The sequence below is a fragment of the Citrus clementina genome, unplaced genomic scaffold, assembly GCF_000493195.1.
Source record: "Citrus clementina cultivar Clemenules unplaced genomic scaffold, Citrus_clementina_v1.0 scaffold_9, whole genome shotgun sequence".
Classification (NCBI taxonomy): Eukaryota; Viridiplantae; Streptophyta; class Magnoliopsida; order Sapindales; family Rutaceae; genus Citrus; species Citrus x clementina.
Window position 1 is genome coordinate 28326189 of NW_006261964.1, and position 18588 is coordinate 28344776.

The window sequence follows — 18588 nt, forward strand, 5'->3', positions numbered from 1 at the left end:
CAATATGTGCAAGCAGGTTTGGGTCACTGCTTTGCCAACATGCTGCCAATGCTTTTGAAAAAACACTGCATGCAATCCGTCCGGACCAGGTGCTTTAGTGGGGCACATTTGGAACAAGGCTTCTGATATTTCCTCTGCTGTAAAATGAGCATTCAGCTGGTCATTCATGGTTGCTGTAACATTTGGTGTTAAGCCCTCCAACGCTGCATTCATCTGATCTTGGCTCGGCTTGGAGGATATGAAAAGTTGCTGAAAATAATCACAAAACTCTCTTTCTACAGCTGCTCCATCTTCTGTCCAGCTGCCTTCTTTGTTCTCCACCCCCCAAATTCTGTTTTTCCTCTTTCTAGTTGTGGCTTTTGAGTGGAAAAATTTAGTGTTTTTGTCACCCGCTTGCAACCAATCAGCTCTAGCTCTATGCCTCCAATAAATTTCCTCCTCCAGCAGAATATTGTGGATTTGCTTTTCAATCTGTTTTATGCCATTTGCCTCTTCATATTGCATCTTGCTTTGCTTTGCCTTCTGGAGCTCTTTCATTAGCGTTTTTAACTTCCTTTCCTGACCTCCAAACTCCTCCTCACTCCACCATTTTAATTGAGCCAATGATGACTTTGCCGCCGCCTTGAATTGCATTACAGGGCTTCCACCTTTTACAGCACCATAGTTCTCCCATTCAGCTTTTATTATGCTTTTACAAGCATCATACGAGCTCCACATGTCCTCGTAATGCACCCTATGGAAGTTTTTTTTCATATACTGCAAACCGAGCCCTTTCTCTTTTATCTCCATCATTATTGGATAATGATCAGAACCTACACTAACTAAATTTTGGCACGGTTGCTCCTGGAAATGGTTCCCCCACTCTTCATTGCATAGGAATCTATCCAGCCTCTCTTCCACAAAGTGATGCCCCTCCCTGCCGTTACACCATGTGAATTGATACCCTTTATAGCCCAAATCGACCAATTTACTATCTTGAACAGCTTCTCTGAACTCAGAAACCCTTCGAATGCTTTTATCATTCCCTCCACTTTTCTCATCCAATCTCAAAATTTCATTAAAATCACCGAAGCACAACCATGGTTTGGAGGACAAACCTGATAACCTTCGTAATAAAGTCCACGTGTGCTGCTTTTGATGAGCTTCCGGGTGCCCGTAGACTCCAGTACATCGCCATTTTTTGCCACTGCCACTCTGCACTTCAACATCAATGTAATGCCTACTGTAGGAGAGAATGTGCACATTAATGTCAGACTTCCACATCATAGTTATGCCTTCGCTTTTCCCTTTTCTACTTACTGCAAAACACTCATCAAAGCCAAGCTTTTTACATTCTTCATGGATTTGTACAGCCTCCAACTTCGTTTCGCACACAAAAATGAGTTGAGGTCTGTTTTGTTGGAGAATTTTCCTTATAGCTAGGCGCGTCCGGGGATTCCCCAAACCCCGAACGTTCCAACTTATGAGCTTCATTGTTGTCGGCGGAGCTGTTCACCAGCTCCCGCCGCTATATCTTCTGGAATGGTTTCTATATCCTCCAAGGCCATATCATTTTGTTGTTCCCACGCCAGCTGAATTTTCATTGCAGGGGCGTTAATCTGAAGTTTGTTGTTGAGAGCTTTATTGGGGCTATTCACTTTTGCTCGCTTAGACTTTGGGCTTTGGCCGCTAAGTGTATTGCTTGGTCTTTTGGCTTTTGTTTGTCTCCCCATGATGCTTCCTTTTTCTATTTGAGCTCTTGCTTTTGCTTTCCATTTCCGGCTTTTGGGCTTTGAATTGGCTTTAATCGGCCCATTTACTGACTCCTCAACTTCCGAAATATTCTGGCTGCTTATTACTTGAGGATGTGGAACAGCTCCAAGCTTGATTTCATTTTGCCTTTCACTTTCCCGTCTTCCACTGGTTCCCGCCCTGCATTCCAGTTTCCTAGGAGAGCCTTTTCCAACTGCATTGCTCAGTTTTACTTCCCCAATATCGTATAGTCTGTTGTCTCTGATATTTGTAGCATTCACAGCTACTTGCATTAAATGCTCTTCAGCTACTTCTCTCACCTTTCCAATCTCCATTGGAGTTATGGGCTGACCCCTTTCGCTTTGACCCGATCCATTGTCTTTTTCCGGGTTGCTTTGGGTTTGCCTTGTTTGATTCTGATTCTGGCTTGCTGTGTTCATCATTTCCAGATTTTTTTGATGGTGCTCTTTGTTCCATTTTCCTCTCCCTCTATTTTTCCTGTTCCATTCAGTCACTGGCAATGCCTTTAGCCATGATCCATAGGCTAATTTTTCCTTTGGTTGCCCCTTATACTTTAAGCATTCCCTGTACTGGTGACCTACTAGCCCACAACAGAAACAAAATTCGGGGAGCCTTTCATATTGGACTCCTATTGGTGTTTTAACTCCATCTTCTTGCTGCAAGAACAAGATCTTTTTCAGTGGTCTGGTGACATCCACTGAAATTCTTGTTCGAACTATAGGCCCCACGCATTCCCCTACTTCGTCGGTGTCCACATCTTCCACTTTTCCTATCAAAGACCCCAGTTTTTGAACTGCATATTTGTCCATGCATATAAGAGGCACATTATGAAACTGTATCCAAAATGAAGTGTGTGAGAATGATTGCTTTTTTATGTCCCCAACTCCCGTTGGCTCTGTAAAAACTATTAGAGCATTATCAAAGTGCCAAGGGCCACCTGCAAACACCCTTTTTTTATCCTCTTCTGAGCCAAATTTAAACATGAAGAAGTTCTCCCCCATGCTCTCGATCTTCACTTCTCTAAGCGTTTTCCACACCTGTCTCATAGTGATTTTCAAGCCTTCGATGTGTATCCCTCGATTAAGAAGGATTTTTCCTATTAAACAACGAGCTGCAAGCATGTCCCCTTTTTCTTTTATCATTCCCTCATAAATAACCTTGTCCTCTTCTTCCTCTTCCAACGTGATGGAGCTGCACTTCTTAATTAATTCCTCTGCATCCATTTGATCCCGCCCGCTTTTTTGTACTGCCACTATTCTGATAACAGCTGCACCTCCGATATTGCTCCCTCTTTAATGCTCTTTCTAAACCCTTACCTATAAAAAAAAACCCTCAGCACGCGTCCCCGCTCTAACTGCTTCCTTCTTAGATCTCAATTCCTGATTAACCCGACCCACCCAACTTGTGGGTGACCCTATAAGGATTATGACAATCCAGTTCCGCTACCATTCTAAGATTTTCTCTGAGAGAGAGAGAGAGAACCTTAGAAGGAGACTTTTTTTAGCTGAAGATGTTTTGTTTTGTTGTTAACTGTGGATCACTTCAAACTTGTATACTTAGCATAAAATTTGTTCTTAATTAGCTGATGTGGGATAAAAATCTCCTTAATAGAAAATCATGTTGGTTACTTTCAGAGTACACAAGAGCTGTTACTCTCTATGTAATAATGGCTATATTCTGAATGATTTTATGGATGACACAACGCTGAAAGTAACCACTGATTGCATTGGCCGTACATGGAATCAGACGATCAATGCCCAAATAATGAATGACAATCTGGCAGGCAAGATGCAAACAGCTCTTGTGTACTCTGAGGCTCATGGGACTTGAATCGTTGTAAGATAGACCTGCGTAGTAAGTACGTAGATTTCTGAAAACTTACACGGACTCACCCTTGGTGAGTGAGTAATAGTGGGTGAACGAACATGTTTTGGGCATAGTTTTTATTTTTATACCAATTATTTGCTTTAGACAAGAAAGCCTTTTTCGTGATACAACTATTACTTTTTTTTTCCTTCCTCTCAAAAGAAAGATAGCTATAGGTTTTTATTTTTTTAAAAATAATTTATTTATTTATTTTTATTCAAAGAGTATTACAAACGTTTCTTTTCAAAAGCCAAATATGCATAAAAGACCTACGATGCAAATTTCTATTATACACATACTAAAAAAAAAAAAAATTAAATACAAGAGTTTTCTAGGTCCTGCTGCATTGCCGCAGTTGTATCTTACCACACTTTTTGTATTTATTCCTCATGGTTGTTGGATGCTTTCTCATTTAATCTAACTACTGAAATTATTTAGGGGATAATTTAGTCGGGAATCGGCAACTGTTGTATTCGGTTATATTATTCAGTTATATATTAACCTAAGAGCTGATAACTAAGCATGAATTCCAGAAATTTTGAATTAGTAAGTTTAGCGAAAGATCCTACACTGATCTTGAGGTAGCAGTTATATATATATATATATATATATATAAATCTGAAAATATATTAATAAAAAAGAGAATATTTGAAAACTTGTGGGGGTGACCTTGAGGTAGCAATTAAGACCAAAACTGATAGCAGAGGATCGCAATTTGGTGGGAGCTAAAAATTTCCGATCATTATTACATGAAAATGACTTCTCACATGTCGGCAACTGACGGCGTAATTACAGTTCATAACTGCAAAGTGTATCTGAATGTTAGCGGTGCTGAAAGTTGAGGCATATATCAAAACAGAGTGAATTTTGCGTCACTTTCTGACTGCACCCCTCTTCTTAAATCTATTTCTAAACAATCTATAAACACATTTACAATCACCGGCTAATTAGAATTCGACTGCCTGTTAAAGCTTCTATTTTGGATTCCTCGCTCGTCAAGCTTCTTACAAGAAAAAGAAAAAGAAAAGTACTAATAACTTGTTGCTTCTGATTTTTTAAATTTATAATTTCTTGTATTTTATTGTCTTTTGTATTGGTCAAAGGCTTCCCTTAATCGCTATGGTTGTGATTAAATTAATGTCTGAGATTTGAGTGGGAAAAAAAAAAAGGAAGAATATGAAAAAGAAGAGTATGAAAATAACATAGTGAAGTTAATTTATATAAGATTTTATATTTCAGAGAATGAAACTATGTGGAAGATTTACATAGATGATATTAAAAAATTTTGCTAGAATAAAACAATAAACAAATATTTGTTCTATTTAAAATATAACAAATTTAACTAGAAGTTTTATATGTGAGTTTAATGAGTTCTTAAGCAAAAATAATGTTTTAATTATATTTTAATTTTGTCTAGTAAGGTTATGTTAGGCGCTTAGGTAGGTTTATAGAGTAAAATTTAATTTTTTAAATTTTAAGAGTAAAGTAAATGAGTTCAATGAGGAGTTTAGTGTGTTCAAATGATTTCTCTAATATTTTAAAAGAAAAAAAAGTTATATTATGAGATTATTCTAATGAGAAAATTGTGATGGGATTTTTTTTTTTTTCAATTTGCTTTTTTCAATTTTTTTGTTTGGTGTTGGAAAATTTTGGCTATGTTAGTTGGTTTTTTTTTTTCTTTAAAAAAAATCAAAGGAAATTTATACTAAAATTAAATTACAATAAGAATTACACTCACCCATCATTACTCCCTCACAAATCTGCCTTTAAACCCGTTAATTCAAATCTTTGTTTGACTCTTTTCTTTTTTATCATTAATTCTGTTTGTGTTAAAGGGTTCGTTCTCTTTTTGCCAATGGTTGTGTAGAGAAATAGAAAGAATTGCGTGCAACAGGAACCATTTTTTTCATTGAAAAGAGTTTCAAAAATAAGAAATAAAATGGAAGGATTGGTTTTTATTTTTTAATTACATGAGATTATTACTCAAATTACAATTTATATTACATTAGACTACAAATTTAAAAAGAAGAAAATTATCTTTGTTCAAATATAAAAGAAGAATTAAACCTCTACAATATTTTTATAGGGGTTCGAACCACTATTTTTACAATTGCGAAAGAGTGGTTATAACCACTCGATCAAAAGTCAAAGTGATTTTGAAGGATTGAGGTTTAATGAGGAAGAGTTCTAATGAAGGTTAGTTTTATCATTAACAATGGTGTTACAAAAAATTGATATTATTTTGAAAAAAATTGATATTATTTTGAAAAAAATTGATATTATTTTGAAAAAAATTTAGGGTGTATATAAAGAAACAAAAGGGGTTTTGACAGCGTTTTAAAGGGGTGCCAATAGCCCTAACTCACTTGAGAAATGTCAATCAGACAAAATTGCTCCATCTGAGACAACCAGTGATTCACCTAACTACAGAATGTTCATCGTCAACGCCGACGGCACGATCACTCGCGATTACAGCAATTACCCAAGCACCGCAGCCACACCAGATCCAAATGACCACACAATTGCTGTCTCCAAAGATGTCCCCGTCAACCAATCAAACAAGACTTGGGTCCGCATATTCCTGCCCCGTCAAGCACTTGATTCTTCCACCAAGACCAAGCTTCCCCTTATTGTTTATGTCCACGGCGGAGCCCTCATTCTCTTAAGTGCAGCCACAAAAATCTACCATGATTTATGCTCAGATATTGCAGCCCGAGTCCCTGCTGTGATTGTGTCCGTAGATTACAGGCTTGCCCCCGAGCACCGCCTGCCAGCGGCCTACTATGATGCCCTGGAAGTCTTGCACTGGATCAAAACCACTCAAGAACACTGGTTAATACAGTACGCTGACTTGTCGTCTTGTTTCATAATGGGCGATAGCGGAGGTGGCAACGTAGCTTACCACGCAGCACTGCTAGCAGCGGCGCAAGTTGATGATTTGTTGCCTTTGAAGATCAGAGGTCTGATATTGCTCAAGCCTTTCTTTGGTGGGGTCAAAAGGACGGAGTCGGAGTTGAGGTTGGCGAATCAACCGATTTTACCACCATCTAGTACTGATTTACTGTGGCAGTTGGCATTACCAATCGGGGCCGACCGTGATCATGAGTATTGCAATCCAACGGCCCGAGGTGGGTCAAAGGTTTTAGACCAATTCAGGTTGTTAGGGTGGAGGGTGATGGTGACCTGGGGCAGTGAGGATACGTTGTTTGACCGTCAGGTTGACCGGGCAAAGATGATGTAGCAAAAAGGCGTCAATGTGGTGAGTTATTTTGATGATAGTGTTGAGATATAATTAGTAATCTAGTAAATTGAGCAAGAAGTTTGAAGGGTTATTTGATGTCATTTTGAGGGTGTTTTGGAAAAGCTCTGATACCAAATTTGTTGGGTGCAAGCGGAAGTGCAGAAAAATTTTTATTTAAGAACAGAGTATTTTGTTGGAAATTTCTGAAACTTTATTGCTTAATTCATTTTTTTCGTTTCTGTCTTCTTACTTTTCATACAACCAGAGTTCTATATTTATATGCATTATAGACAACTCTAGAGATTACATTAATCATGCTTTACATTTCCAAAGCCACATTGCAAACATCAATTCTACCATTTACTTCACGTTGAAAAACAAACTAAATAACCCTTCAAACTTCTTGCTCAATTTACTAGATTACTAATTATATCTCAACAAGCGTTACCAATCGGGGCTGACCGTGATCATGAGTATTGCAATCCAAAGGTGGAAGGTGGGTCAAAGTTAGTAGACCAAATCAGGTTGCTAGGATGGAAGGTGATGGTGATCGGATGTGATAGGGATCCATTGATCGATCGCCAGATTGAGCTCGTCAGGATGATGGGGCACAAAGAGATGCAAGTGGTGACTCATTTTCAAGAAGGTGGCTACCACGGCATAGAGATTATTGATCCTGTCAAGCGCAAGGTCCTGCTAGTTGACATAAAAAAAATTTGTCTTGTCGTTAGAATAAGGCAGCATAGTGAGTACTCGTATGGTGTTTGCCGTGCCGTATACCATTATTAGTTTTTAATATATTTTTGTGCTGTTTGTTGGGTAGATTGCAGCGTGCTGTTCATTTGCTTCTTCTTTGTTTTATAATATTTTGTTTATTTTCAATATCTTACGTAATTTATTAAAAAGAATGTGGGCCTCAGAATGAACCGGTTTTGGAGTAATTTTATTTAACGTGTTACTCGAGTTTGAATTTTAAGTAGATTGGAAATAAAATAAAATTGATTGAGTTGAATTGTTGGCACCCTCCTAAAATTTTTTAAAACGGCTTTGAGTATTTTATAATTTTAGACTTCATTGATATTACATAAAAGAATACAAACATATTTAATTAAGAGTAATGATACAGCCACAAACTCTTGTACAAACTTATTTTGTACAAACTGATGTGGCATGATAAGATTGGTTGAATTAAATATCACTTGGCCCACATGATTTGTTTTTATTAATTTATATTTTCATTCAACCAATTAATTAATGCCACGTCAGTTTGTACAAAATAAGTTTGTACAAGAGTTTGTGGCTGTATCATTACTCTTTAATTAAACCCGTACATATTGGCAGAGGTGGGCACCGGTTTGGTTTTCATTTGGTTTGGTTTGATTTCTGAAATTTCAATTCGGTTCGAATTAGGAATTTTAAAAAACTGGTTTGAGTACTTCTATTCGATTCTGTTTTGGTATTAATCAATTCGTTTTTTTTTTTAACACCTATAAAACACCAAATTGAAATTGAAAAAATCGAACCGAATCGAATTTTTCTGGTATGGTCCAACTAATCCCTAAACGTCATGTGGCATACTCTAATTTAATTCGGTTCTGCCCACCCTTACATATTAGACACGATTAATTTTCTTGACCAACTATTTTTCTATTATATGCATTTTCTTCAATCATCAAAGAAGTTACCAAAAACTAACTAAAACTCCAATATATATATATGTGTGTGTGTGTGTGTGTGTGTGTGTGTGTGTGTGTATAATTTTTTTAAGGATTAATCTATATTGAATCTTCTTTGAGATTTCATAAAAAAGCCTATTGGGAGGTCTAAATAAAACGGAATAATATTCTCACGGGTTGTGCCAAAAACAAGCCTACGAGGGTAAATGGGCCAACACAACACCGTCCAAACCTACGTTAGTCGTGCCGTACCGTGCCTGGTCATGCTAGTCCAACTCCTCTTTTTTTTTCAATAAAAAAATAGAATCACATTATCAAATGCCTTTATTTCATGTTCTAAACCACTAAGCTAAAACTTTTGTTGGTGATCTATTATAAACATATATTTAAATAGTTAAAATTTGAACATGTAAATTTTATAAAATATTTTTATAAAAAAATTAAATTAGACAAATTACAATATTTTAACTAATTATTTTAAAAAACATTATTTCAATAAATTGAAATATATTAAAAAAATTTATTATATTTCCACTAAATGATAATTCTAATTCAAATTAAATTTGAATAATATCTTAAAATAATATAATATTAATTTTATTAAAAAATCAATTAAACATAAATAGAAAAAAAAAATTGTAAATTTGATTTTGTTGGTTTCAAATTCATTTACTTCAATGATATATTGTAGTATTAATTAAAATTATGAATAAAATTTGAAGTGAACTTTTTCACGTGCTGACTTGTAGCTTATCTTTAATCGTGCCATGTTTGTGCAACCCAAGTGCCTAGACATCTAAGCCCAATTCTGCCCACGTTCATGTTGTGCTATGCCAGGTGCCATGTCGAGCATGCTTGTACTGTTCTGTGTTGTATGGACGCATGTTCTGCCTATATTGTACCACTTCGTTTGTTGGACAACCCTAGTTGTAACTAGCAAAACCCAATTCTAAAAATTCCCAAAACCTCTAATAACGCTACTCAAAATCAAAACAGGGACTCAGCAAATAAAAAATAAATTAATAAGTACATTAAATTTAAATCCAAATAGATACTACACATAGAGAAAAGAATTGTTTATTTTCCTCCCATATTTTTGGGCGTGCAACAAAGCGCCATTATACAGAGGATTGATTTATACCTAGGAGCTGAAATTTAGAATAATAATGATAATGAAGTTGTCTTAAAAATGATGGAGTGAGTGAAAGGAATATCATTCGCATGAGACGTGAAAATTATAGAAGAGAGAGAGGAAAAAAAAAAGGAATTTGAGCAAGAGTTTAAAATAATGAAAAAAATCTGATATGGGGTTTGAAGAATAATGAAAAAATGAAGATTGGGGTTCAAAAGGAGGAGTTTCAAGTAAAATGTTATTTTTGTCTTTAAGAATTGTGTTATAAGCATTAAGAAATGGTGAGGCTATTAGAACTCACTAAATTTCTCTTTAAGAATGGTGATAAAAATTAAAAGGAGATTGGGGTTCAAAATGAGGAGTTTTAAGTAAAATGCTATTTTTGTCATTAAGAATGGTGTTATAAGAATTAAAAAAGGGTGAGACTATTAGAACTCACTAAATTCCTCTTCATACATTGTATGTATGTATATATGTATGTATGTATGTGTAATTAAAAATTTTAAAATCTCAAAATTACTCTTTGCTCATTTTCTCTCTCTACTTTCATATTATATGTTCTCTCTTTATTATCACATTATGTATTTTGAAATCTCAGTTTCATTCTTTTATCCATTGATTCTTTTCTTTTCTTAATAAATCAAATTTTATTTCTTTCTTCATATTACTGTTCTTTTTCTTTTTATTCATCTTAAATTTTGTTGTTTCAAGGATAAATTTGAAACCCAATGAAACTTTTATGGTTTCCATGGCTAGTAAAAATTGATTAATATTCTTTCTTTTATGGTAGATTTTTTATTAGTTGGTTAAAAACAATGTCAATGTTTATTTGAAATTGAAAGATAAAAGTTTAAATTATCTACATTCAAATTGGGGAACTGGGAGAAAAAGAGAAGTAGGGTTGGCTGAGTAATTTTATTAAAAATTATTTTGAAAACAAAAACTTAATTTGAATTCAGGGTTCAAAGGGAAAATTGGTTAACTCAAATAACTTCACCCTATAGAAATTTGTATTATATTTAAATATTTTAATAAGGTAGAAAAAGAATAGGGTTTCCAAAGGTTATTGGACAATGCCAATAGTCCAACTTAAATTAAATTGGACAATTTTTACATAACTTATTTTTAAAATAGTATAATTCAAAATTGTCCAAACAAAAAAAAAGTCTCCACTCTTCAATAACTATCGTTCGAATCCACTTTGATTAATTATAGAGTACTGATATTTGACCCCTCAATTTATTTTATTAGCTCTTATTTTTCTCATTTTAACTTAAAATGACTAAAATAGTAACTTAAATGTTTAAAATTTACCGTTCTTTTCTCTCTCCTCTCCCTCGTTTAGTGGTTTACCAAGTTTCTATGGTTAAAAAGGTAATTTTCAGTATCATCCCTTGAGGTTTGGGGTCCCTTCACTTAGATAAAATGTATAAGGGTATCTCCACTTTGCACCCCTACCGTTAGTATAAAGTTTAGTATATATTTAGTATGTGAGGGCATTTAAATAATTATTTGCTAACTTATTAAATAGTAAAAACATTTTGAATTTTTACACTTTGGAAACAGGAACATGTCAGAAACATTGTTATGTCTACTAGTATTAATAGAAGCATGTTAGTATTCAATGGATTTTACACCAAATTAAAAACAATTAATGTCCCCTAGGTAATAATAGAAACATGTTAGTGTTCAATGGGTTTTTATACCAAATAAAAAATAATGATTTGTTTAATTTTTATCTTTACAAATGGGAAAAACAAATTCATATAAGCATTAACGCATTAAGCGAATTCGTTGCTGTGACGAATAAGATGTCGGGGAAGCAATCGAAATCAAGTTTGACGAGAACTGATGTAAGAGTTCAAACTGATTCAACGGCTTTGAGCGAATACTGGCAACGACCAAGAACCCACCCACCTTCCGATGGAGCCACATGCCAGGTAACTGAAACTTCCCTTTTTTGTTATACTTTTTTTTTTCCTTTTTTCAGTGTTGGGATGAGCTAAAAGTGAAGCTGAGGTTGAACAATAATGCTAATGTGGGTCTACATAGTTGGTGCGTGTGTTTTTTTTTTTCCCTTCAAATCATGAAAACCCATGATAAAAATTGTTGTTTTAGTTGGTTATTATTCATTTGATATTGATTTTAGAGGCTGACTGCTACTAAAATTAAGAACTTGGCATGACTAATTTTAGTTGGATTATATGTTTTGGTTTCTAAATTGTGAATAGTCATTGCATAAACAGTTGTTAAGTTGGTTAACATCTCGTTAAAGACGGATATTTTGGGCAAGATTTAGAGCAATAATATGACAAATGCATGTATTTATTTCTTTTTGGGTGGTGATACAACAAATGATAAGTGTATTTCTCATGAATTTTATTGAGATCTTAATATAATTTGGCACCAAATTTGTGAATGATCTAATACCTAGTACATATCTAGATATTGTTTTACTGACGCAAGGGTATTTAGTCATTGATTCAGTCAATTATCAGTCAACTAAACTTTATACTAACAGTAAGAGTGTAAAGTGAAGATACCCTTATACATTCTATCTAAGTGAAGGGACCCAAAACCTCAGGGGATGAAACTGAAAATTACCCATGATTAAAAATTTGATGCAAGCTCTGCATTTTTTATCTTATGACATTCATTCGATTCTCAAGAATGATTCTGCAATTCCAAAACGCTATAATTGTGCGTCTAAACTTTTTATCCTATTTGTGCGTGGTCAGGCTTAAGCTTGAGCTCATAATCGATTATAGCTATTGATTGCGTGGATTGCAAACTCATGGCTTAATTTGATGCTTAAGTGACTCAATATCAATTTTTTTTTATTCCTCATATTGAAAACTTTGAAACCAATTTTACTCTCCTCTGATTCTATCTCGCAATAAGAAAACAAAAGTATGGTGCCACTATTGGCAACAAATTGTTAAATAAAGGCTGTTAAATAAAACAATTTAATGGATAGAGTAACCTTGGAAATAAATTTAGTTAATTAAGAACTGGGGGCTAATGAGATAAACTATGGGGATTAAATATACCACTCTTAATTTTATTTGACAAGATTCAAATTACTTGGTGCTTGTACCCAGCCAAATGTCACCGTGTTGTAATTTAAATACCAGTGGTGAAATTAGACCCCTCAATTTTTCTTATCAGCCCCCACTATTTAATTAAACACACTTATTTTCAAAATTATACTTATTAAAATATAAAAATAATTAATAAAAATAATTCCAAAAACTCTAGCCACTTCCTCCATCATTGTTACCACCTTAACTCACCATTCTTTATTATTTATTCCAATTTTAGCCACTTTATTCTTAACCAATTTTAATTATTTATCGTTTATTTCAATGTATTTATAATTTCTTGATTATATACAGAAATTATTTTTTACCTTTTTTTCATTTGATATTATTTTAATTATGATACTATCATATCAATCTCATTAAAATCAATTCAAATAATGAGGGATTTCAGCCAGCAGCTATTAGGGAACTTGTTAGTAGGGTCAATCAATGACTAAGGGCTAGTGGTGCCATAGCTTAATGTGATGAAAGTATGGTCGAAGATGGCTAGGATTTCTGGAATTGTATTTATATTTTAATTATCTTTTTGTTGTTTAACAAAGGTAATTGTGTGAAAATAAGTGAGATTAATTAAAAAGTGGAGATGATGAGAGAAATTAACGAAGTCAAATATTAGTAATTTTTAAATATATAGTGGAGCTATTAGGCCCTATTTTCTATCTCATCAAACCATAATTTTAAACACATATCGTTAAACTTGGGATTTTTGGTTCAAGTTCCAGCAGACCGCTTTCTTCTTCTAAGTATACATTAATATATATCTGGATGGGATATATCATCTCATCCACTAATTTATAAGTAGTGCCAACTTTTTCCCCCACTAGTTTGTGAGTGGAGATGTTATTCTTTCAAATTTCTAAGGATTTTGTGAGCAATTTTATAAGGGTTAATTGCGGGTTGTATAGCAATTTGTAAAGTTAGAATTTGAGTTTTATATATCAGTTATATATATATATATATATATATGCCCTTCCTCAATTAGAGATGGCCAAATAAGCCGAGCAGCTTAAGGTACAACATAGGCACGACACGAGCACACTTTAGTAGGGCACATGACAACGCACAATATGCATGTGGGCTGAGCAAGGGTTTGATGTTTAGGTACATGGACTGCAAAAGTACGACATGATTAAAGATAGACCAAAGTATGGTACATGAAAAAGCACTAAAAAAACATGCTTCAAATTTTATGTCTTACTTTTAATTAGATTATTGTACTATATATTATTTAAATAAACGAATCTCAAATGAAAAATATTAAATTCAAGAATGTTTGGTTCTGTTTCTATTTAATTGAATTTTTAATATAAAATTAATATTATAATGCTATAAGATATTAATCAAATTTTAATTGAATTGTAATTATTATTTAATGCAGCATTGCTTGTTAAGTTTTCGTATTATTATTGGTGTTATGTTATGCAAATGTAAACAATTTTTTTCTTTATATACTTCAATTAAATAAAATAAATGTATTTCTCAAAAAGTTAGTTAAAAATATTGTAACTTGTGTAATTTTATTTTTAATATAATAATATTTTATAAAATTCAGATGTTTGTATTTTTAATATTTAAATATATGCTTATAGCATATCACCAACAAAAGTCATATGTTCTCAAATCTTACTTCCGATGGGCATGCCCACAAAAAAAAAAAAAAAAGAGTCTGGCTAGCACGGCTCAGGCCTAGGCACGACGTGCCTTATGTGGACTTGTGCCATGGACCGTACAGGGCGGACCTCAAAAAAATTAGGTACAACATAGCATGGCTCACCAACTCAATTATCCAGGCTGTTCCAACCCACGCGCCTGATGGACTTGGTTTTGACGGGCTGGCACCGACAGTTAACCGTCACACTCCTTCAAATATAAAGTGTAAAACAGCCACACTCACCGCAATCATATGTTAAAAAAGACCTTAAACATTACCCCTCATTCACCCCACGGTCTTAATTTTTTTGTGTAATTTTCATAAGGTCCAAATTCATGGGCCTTGTAGCCCATCCTAATGTCATCATGTTGCGATTAACACATGGAGTGGAGCTACATTTGGATATCGTGATAAGATTCTATTGAACATTTGGGAGAATTATCAATGACTCAACTAAAGCTAAAAGATAAAGACTTAACAGTTGGCTAAATTTGACTGAAGTTGGTGTCTTTAACTACAATAATTGAAAAGTAAAAAATGCTTTCACAATTTTTCACTTATCGGATAGTGAGTAAAAGAAGAAAATCTATACATGTTATAAAGGAAAAAGTGCCACATTTCCTAACCATAATTCTAAACACATATCATTAAAAATTTTGAAATTTTTTGAAATTTTCAATATATCATATTTAGTTTCTAATTTACCCTAGTTAACGACTTTAATAATCTCAAATCAAACAAATTTATTCATTTTTTTCCTGTAATTCATCTCTTTTAGTCTCTACTCCAAATTAAACTATTACTCTATTTTCTTTAAGTCTCATCATAAAAAAATTTATAATGCTTGATGGTGATCTATTATCTTGACAAGAAAAGCAAAATTTTAAAATAATGATGCGTTCATTCTAATATATATTAAGAATCAGTAAATTGTAAATTATCATGAATCTTTAGTTTGAAATAATGGTTTTGTTGCAAGTTAATAAGACAAACCATTTGTGAATTAAATAGTGGATATCTTTTTATCTCATTATTGAGGTTGAGGTTCAAGTCTCTATTACTTATTGCGTGCGTAAATTTTCTCCTTTCTTAAAGTTGCTATTTCTATTGTGGGCTTCAATTATGATCCTTCAAAATATATCCTAGTAGACTTTTGATGCTCATATTTCTAGTTTAGGGTTCAATTATAATATTTACTTCGAAGTATACCCTATTAGAATTTTTATGCACATATTTCTAAAGTAGTTCAATTATGCTATTTCGAAGCAGGTCTCTCCACTTGGTATTGTCCTATATAAACTTATAGTGTGAGGATGTGATATTAAAAGAGAATATCAGAAATTGCCATGAAAAAAAAAAAAAAAAAAACCTTACTAAGATTATGTCTGTTTTAATAATTTTATTAGAGATAAAGTTGTACCAGGAGAACTGAGGAAACGAAAAATGGGGCCAAGTAGCGCCGTGATTAAATGAGCAGAAAACTGATAAATTATGGACAACAAAATGGTCTTCCAAGGCTCCAAGCTCAACTGCTGAGCTAGGCCCATGAAAATGCCCTCATTTCTCAACATTTGATAGGTAAAAGGTTTAACTTTTATGAATTCTTGTAAACCATCCCACGTATATATTCGTAAAGGGTTAATTTTGGATTGTTTTTTTGTAAATTAACTATATTCAAATCATTCTTTTATTTTTAAAGATCTCAGTTTATCCTCATTTTTATTAAGAAAAAAATTATCAACTCACCCTTATTTTTCCCTTATCTTTTAAACAGAAATAAAAAAATTTAAAATTTTCAAAAATAAGAAGATAATTTGAAAATAATCAATTTACGATACGATAATATGAAATTTACCTTATTTTAAATGGAAACTTCAACTAAACTGTTTAATAAATTGCTCTTTGATAGTGAATGTTTTTCAATTTTTTCCAAGTTGCATTTACGACACCAAAATACCCAGACATAATTTGTTGATATGTACGATTTATGAATGATTTATTTTGAACTCTTTCTCACGTAACTACTCAATCATTTGGGGAAAAAAAAAAAAGTGACCCAATCTTCGTCTTTTTTAAAAAAGGATAAATTTATTAAATGAGTACAATATACGAAAATAATGTGACGCATTTTTCTAAATCCATAAGAAAAAAACGTGGATGAGAATTTTCGGAATTTGGCACCGCAACACTCTCATTTTAATTGATAGATAAATGTAAACTAAATGAAAAATCACAAGTTTTCAAAAAGTTACGTCTTTAAAAGATGACTCATTCCAGCATATATATGCCAAATTTGTCAATTAAAGAGGTTTTCATTTGCATGTATGATGGAAACTCTCTATTTGTCTTGCATTATAATTTTAGACTTGTGTCTTTGTCATGCAGGCTGCAGCATTAAGTTTGAATAGTATTAACCAATAGAAGGCACTTACATCGGATCTCCATGCACTACAATAACATTGTTAAATTTTGAAGGGTTCCCAGATTACGTGGCAATTGCTGATAATACCCATTTGTAAAAAAAAAAAAAATTTAAGCTAAGATAAAATATGTAATCACCTAGTTTCTAGATATACAAGAGATATATTTATTTATTTATGTAGAATGTATAATCAAATTCGTCGTCTTCTCGTTTCATTGTCACACAAAATTGCCGAAAGAAAAGACAAAGAAATAGAAGAAACAAGATTTTGTGATAATTTATCAACATTTGAATGTGTGTTGGACATCCTGGCACGTAATTATAGAAGAGGATCTTATGTGAAAATATCACTTAATTATTCATAAGAAACGAGGTATCACAACTCATTTTAATCATGCAAGCCCTCTAAAGCGACGGGGGTCACAAATGGGTCTAAATTGGACAACTTTATCAAACTAGGAAGTGAGCTAATCTTTTAAGTAATCTTAATTATTAATTATATAAGTAATCTAAATTGACCAACTTTATCAAAATAGGAAGTGAATCAATAATTCATGTGTCGTCTTGAGGAGGTGTGACTAGATTATAAATATTCTCTTCTATAAAAAAAGAATGGGGAAATGAATCGTAGAATTGTTTTATCACTTGGATTCCTCATAAATTCTTAAGACACAGCTTGTCTGTAGCATTTAAATAGTTATTGAAAAAGCACACTGTTAAAGATAACTGAATAAATGTAACCTGTTAAAAAAAACAAATAGATATTACAAAAAATGTTCAAATTAAAACTAATCAATTTGTAAAATAAAATGTCGGATTTACCCTTAAAAATGTGTTTGTCATTAGCGTTTTGACGTTAAAAAAATGGGATAGTAAAATTTATAAGGGACATGGTAAAAAAAATTATATGAGAGATGAAGTTTTAGTCTTCCAAAAAGAAATTGAACTCTTATACGAAAATAACATAAGTTAATAATTTTTTAATAAAAGCAGCAAACACGACAAATTTGGGGAAGCCGTAGAGGTCTTGTAGACGGAGCTAGGCATGAAATTATAAAATTTTGATGAGCTTCGATTAAACTAAATTAACAGTGTGCTACTTTTAATATTAAACTAATGAAGGGAAACCGCTTAAGTTGTTGCTTTGTTGTTTTTCTCTTTGTATATGAGTGTGTTATCATTACCTACAAAGCTTGGCTTATTATCAATTTTTTAATTTACTTTGATTCAAAATGATAACGACACAGTTACCAATAAAAACAAGCAAACTTTGTCCATTACCAAAATCCCAAATGAATAAATATTTAAAATGATGTTGTTTCTATGCATGGAAGAAGCCATGGACAGAGACTCCTCATGTGCATTGGTCCCAAGCTGCAACTGAATCTACCATGATTGAAGAGCCAATAAAATCATGATCGTGGCTTTAAATCTTAAGAGGAAACACTCAACCACACATGTTTCGATCTTACTTTTGTCCAAAAACTTTTTTTTGTTTTTTTGTTTTTTTGTTTTTTGACTGTATCTATCGGGTTAAAAAAACTAATATAGATGAAGATAATCCAATTTTATCTATCTATTAGAAACGGGCGGTACACCTCTTCTCCTTTATTTGATTCTGTTTTTTTTAATAATGTGAGAGTAGTCGAGCTGTTTCTTAAAATTCTTGAGTTATGGTATATATAAAAAATTTTGAAAAGGAAATAAGCTATTTGTCGATACACTTGAGAGAAACATTATCATATAA

At 33.0% G+C, this 18588-nt stretch overlaps 1 protein-coding gene across 1 annotated transcript; it reads left to right on the forward strand.

The window, feature by feature from the left end:
* Positions 1-5974: 5974 nt before the first annotated feature.
* On the forward strand, positions 5975-6947 carry LOC18033211 (carboxylesterase 1). Its single transcript, XM_024184797.1, has one exon. It carries the CDS (start codon positions 6050-6052, stop codon positions 6857-6859), a length of 810 nt encoding a protein of 269 aa, XP_024040565.1. The 5' UTR covers positions 5975-6049; the 3' UTR covers positions 6860-6947.
* The last annotated feature ends 11641 nt before the right edge of the window (positions 6948-18588 follow it).

Excerpts from the sequence above, each read along its gene's own strand:
- LOC18033211 (XM_024184797.1), top strand. The coding sequence starts at position 6,050 with ATGTTCATCGTCAACGCCGACGGCACGATCACTCGCGATTACAGCAAT.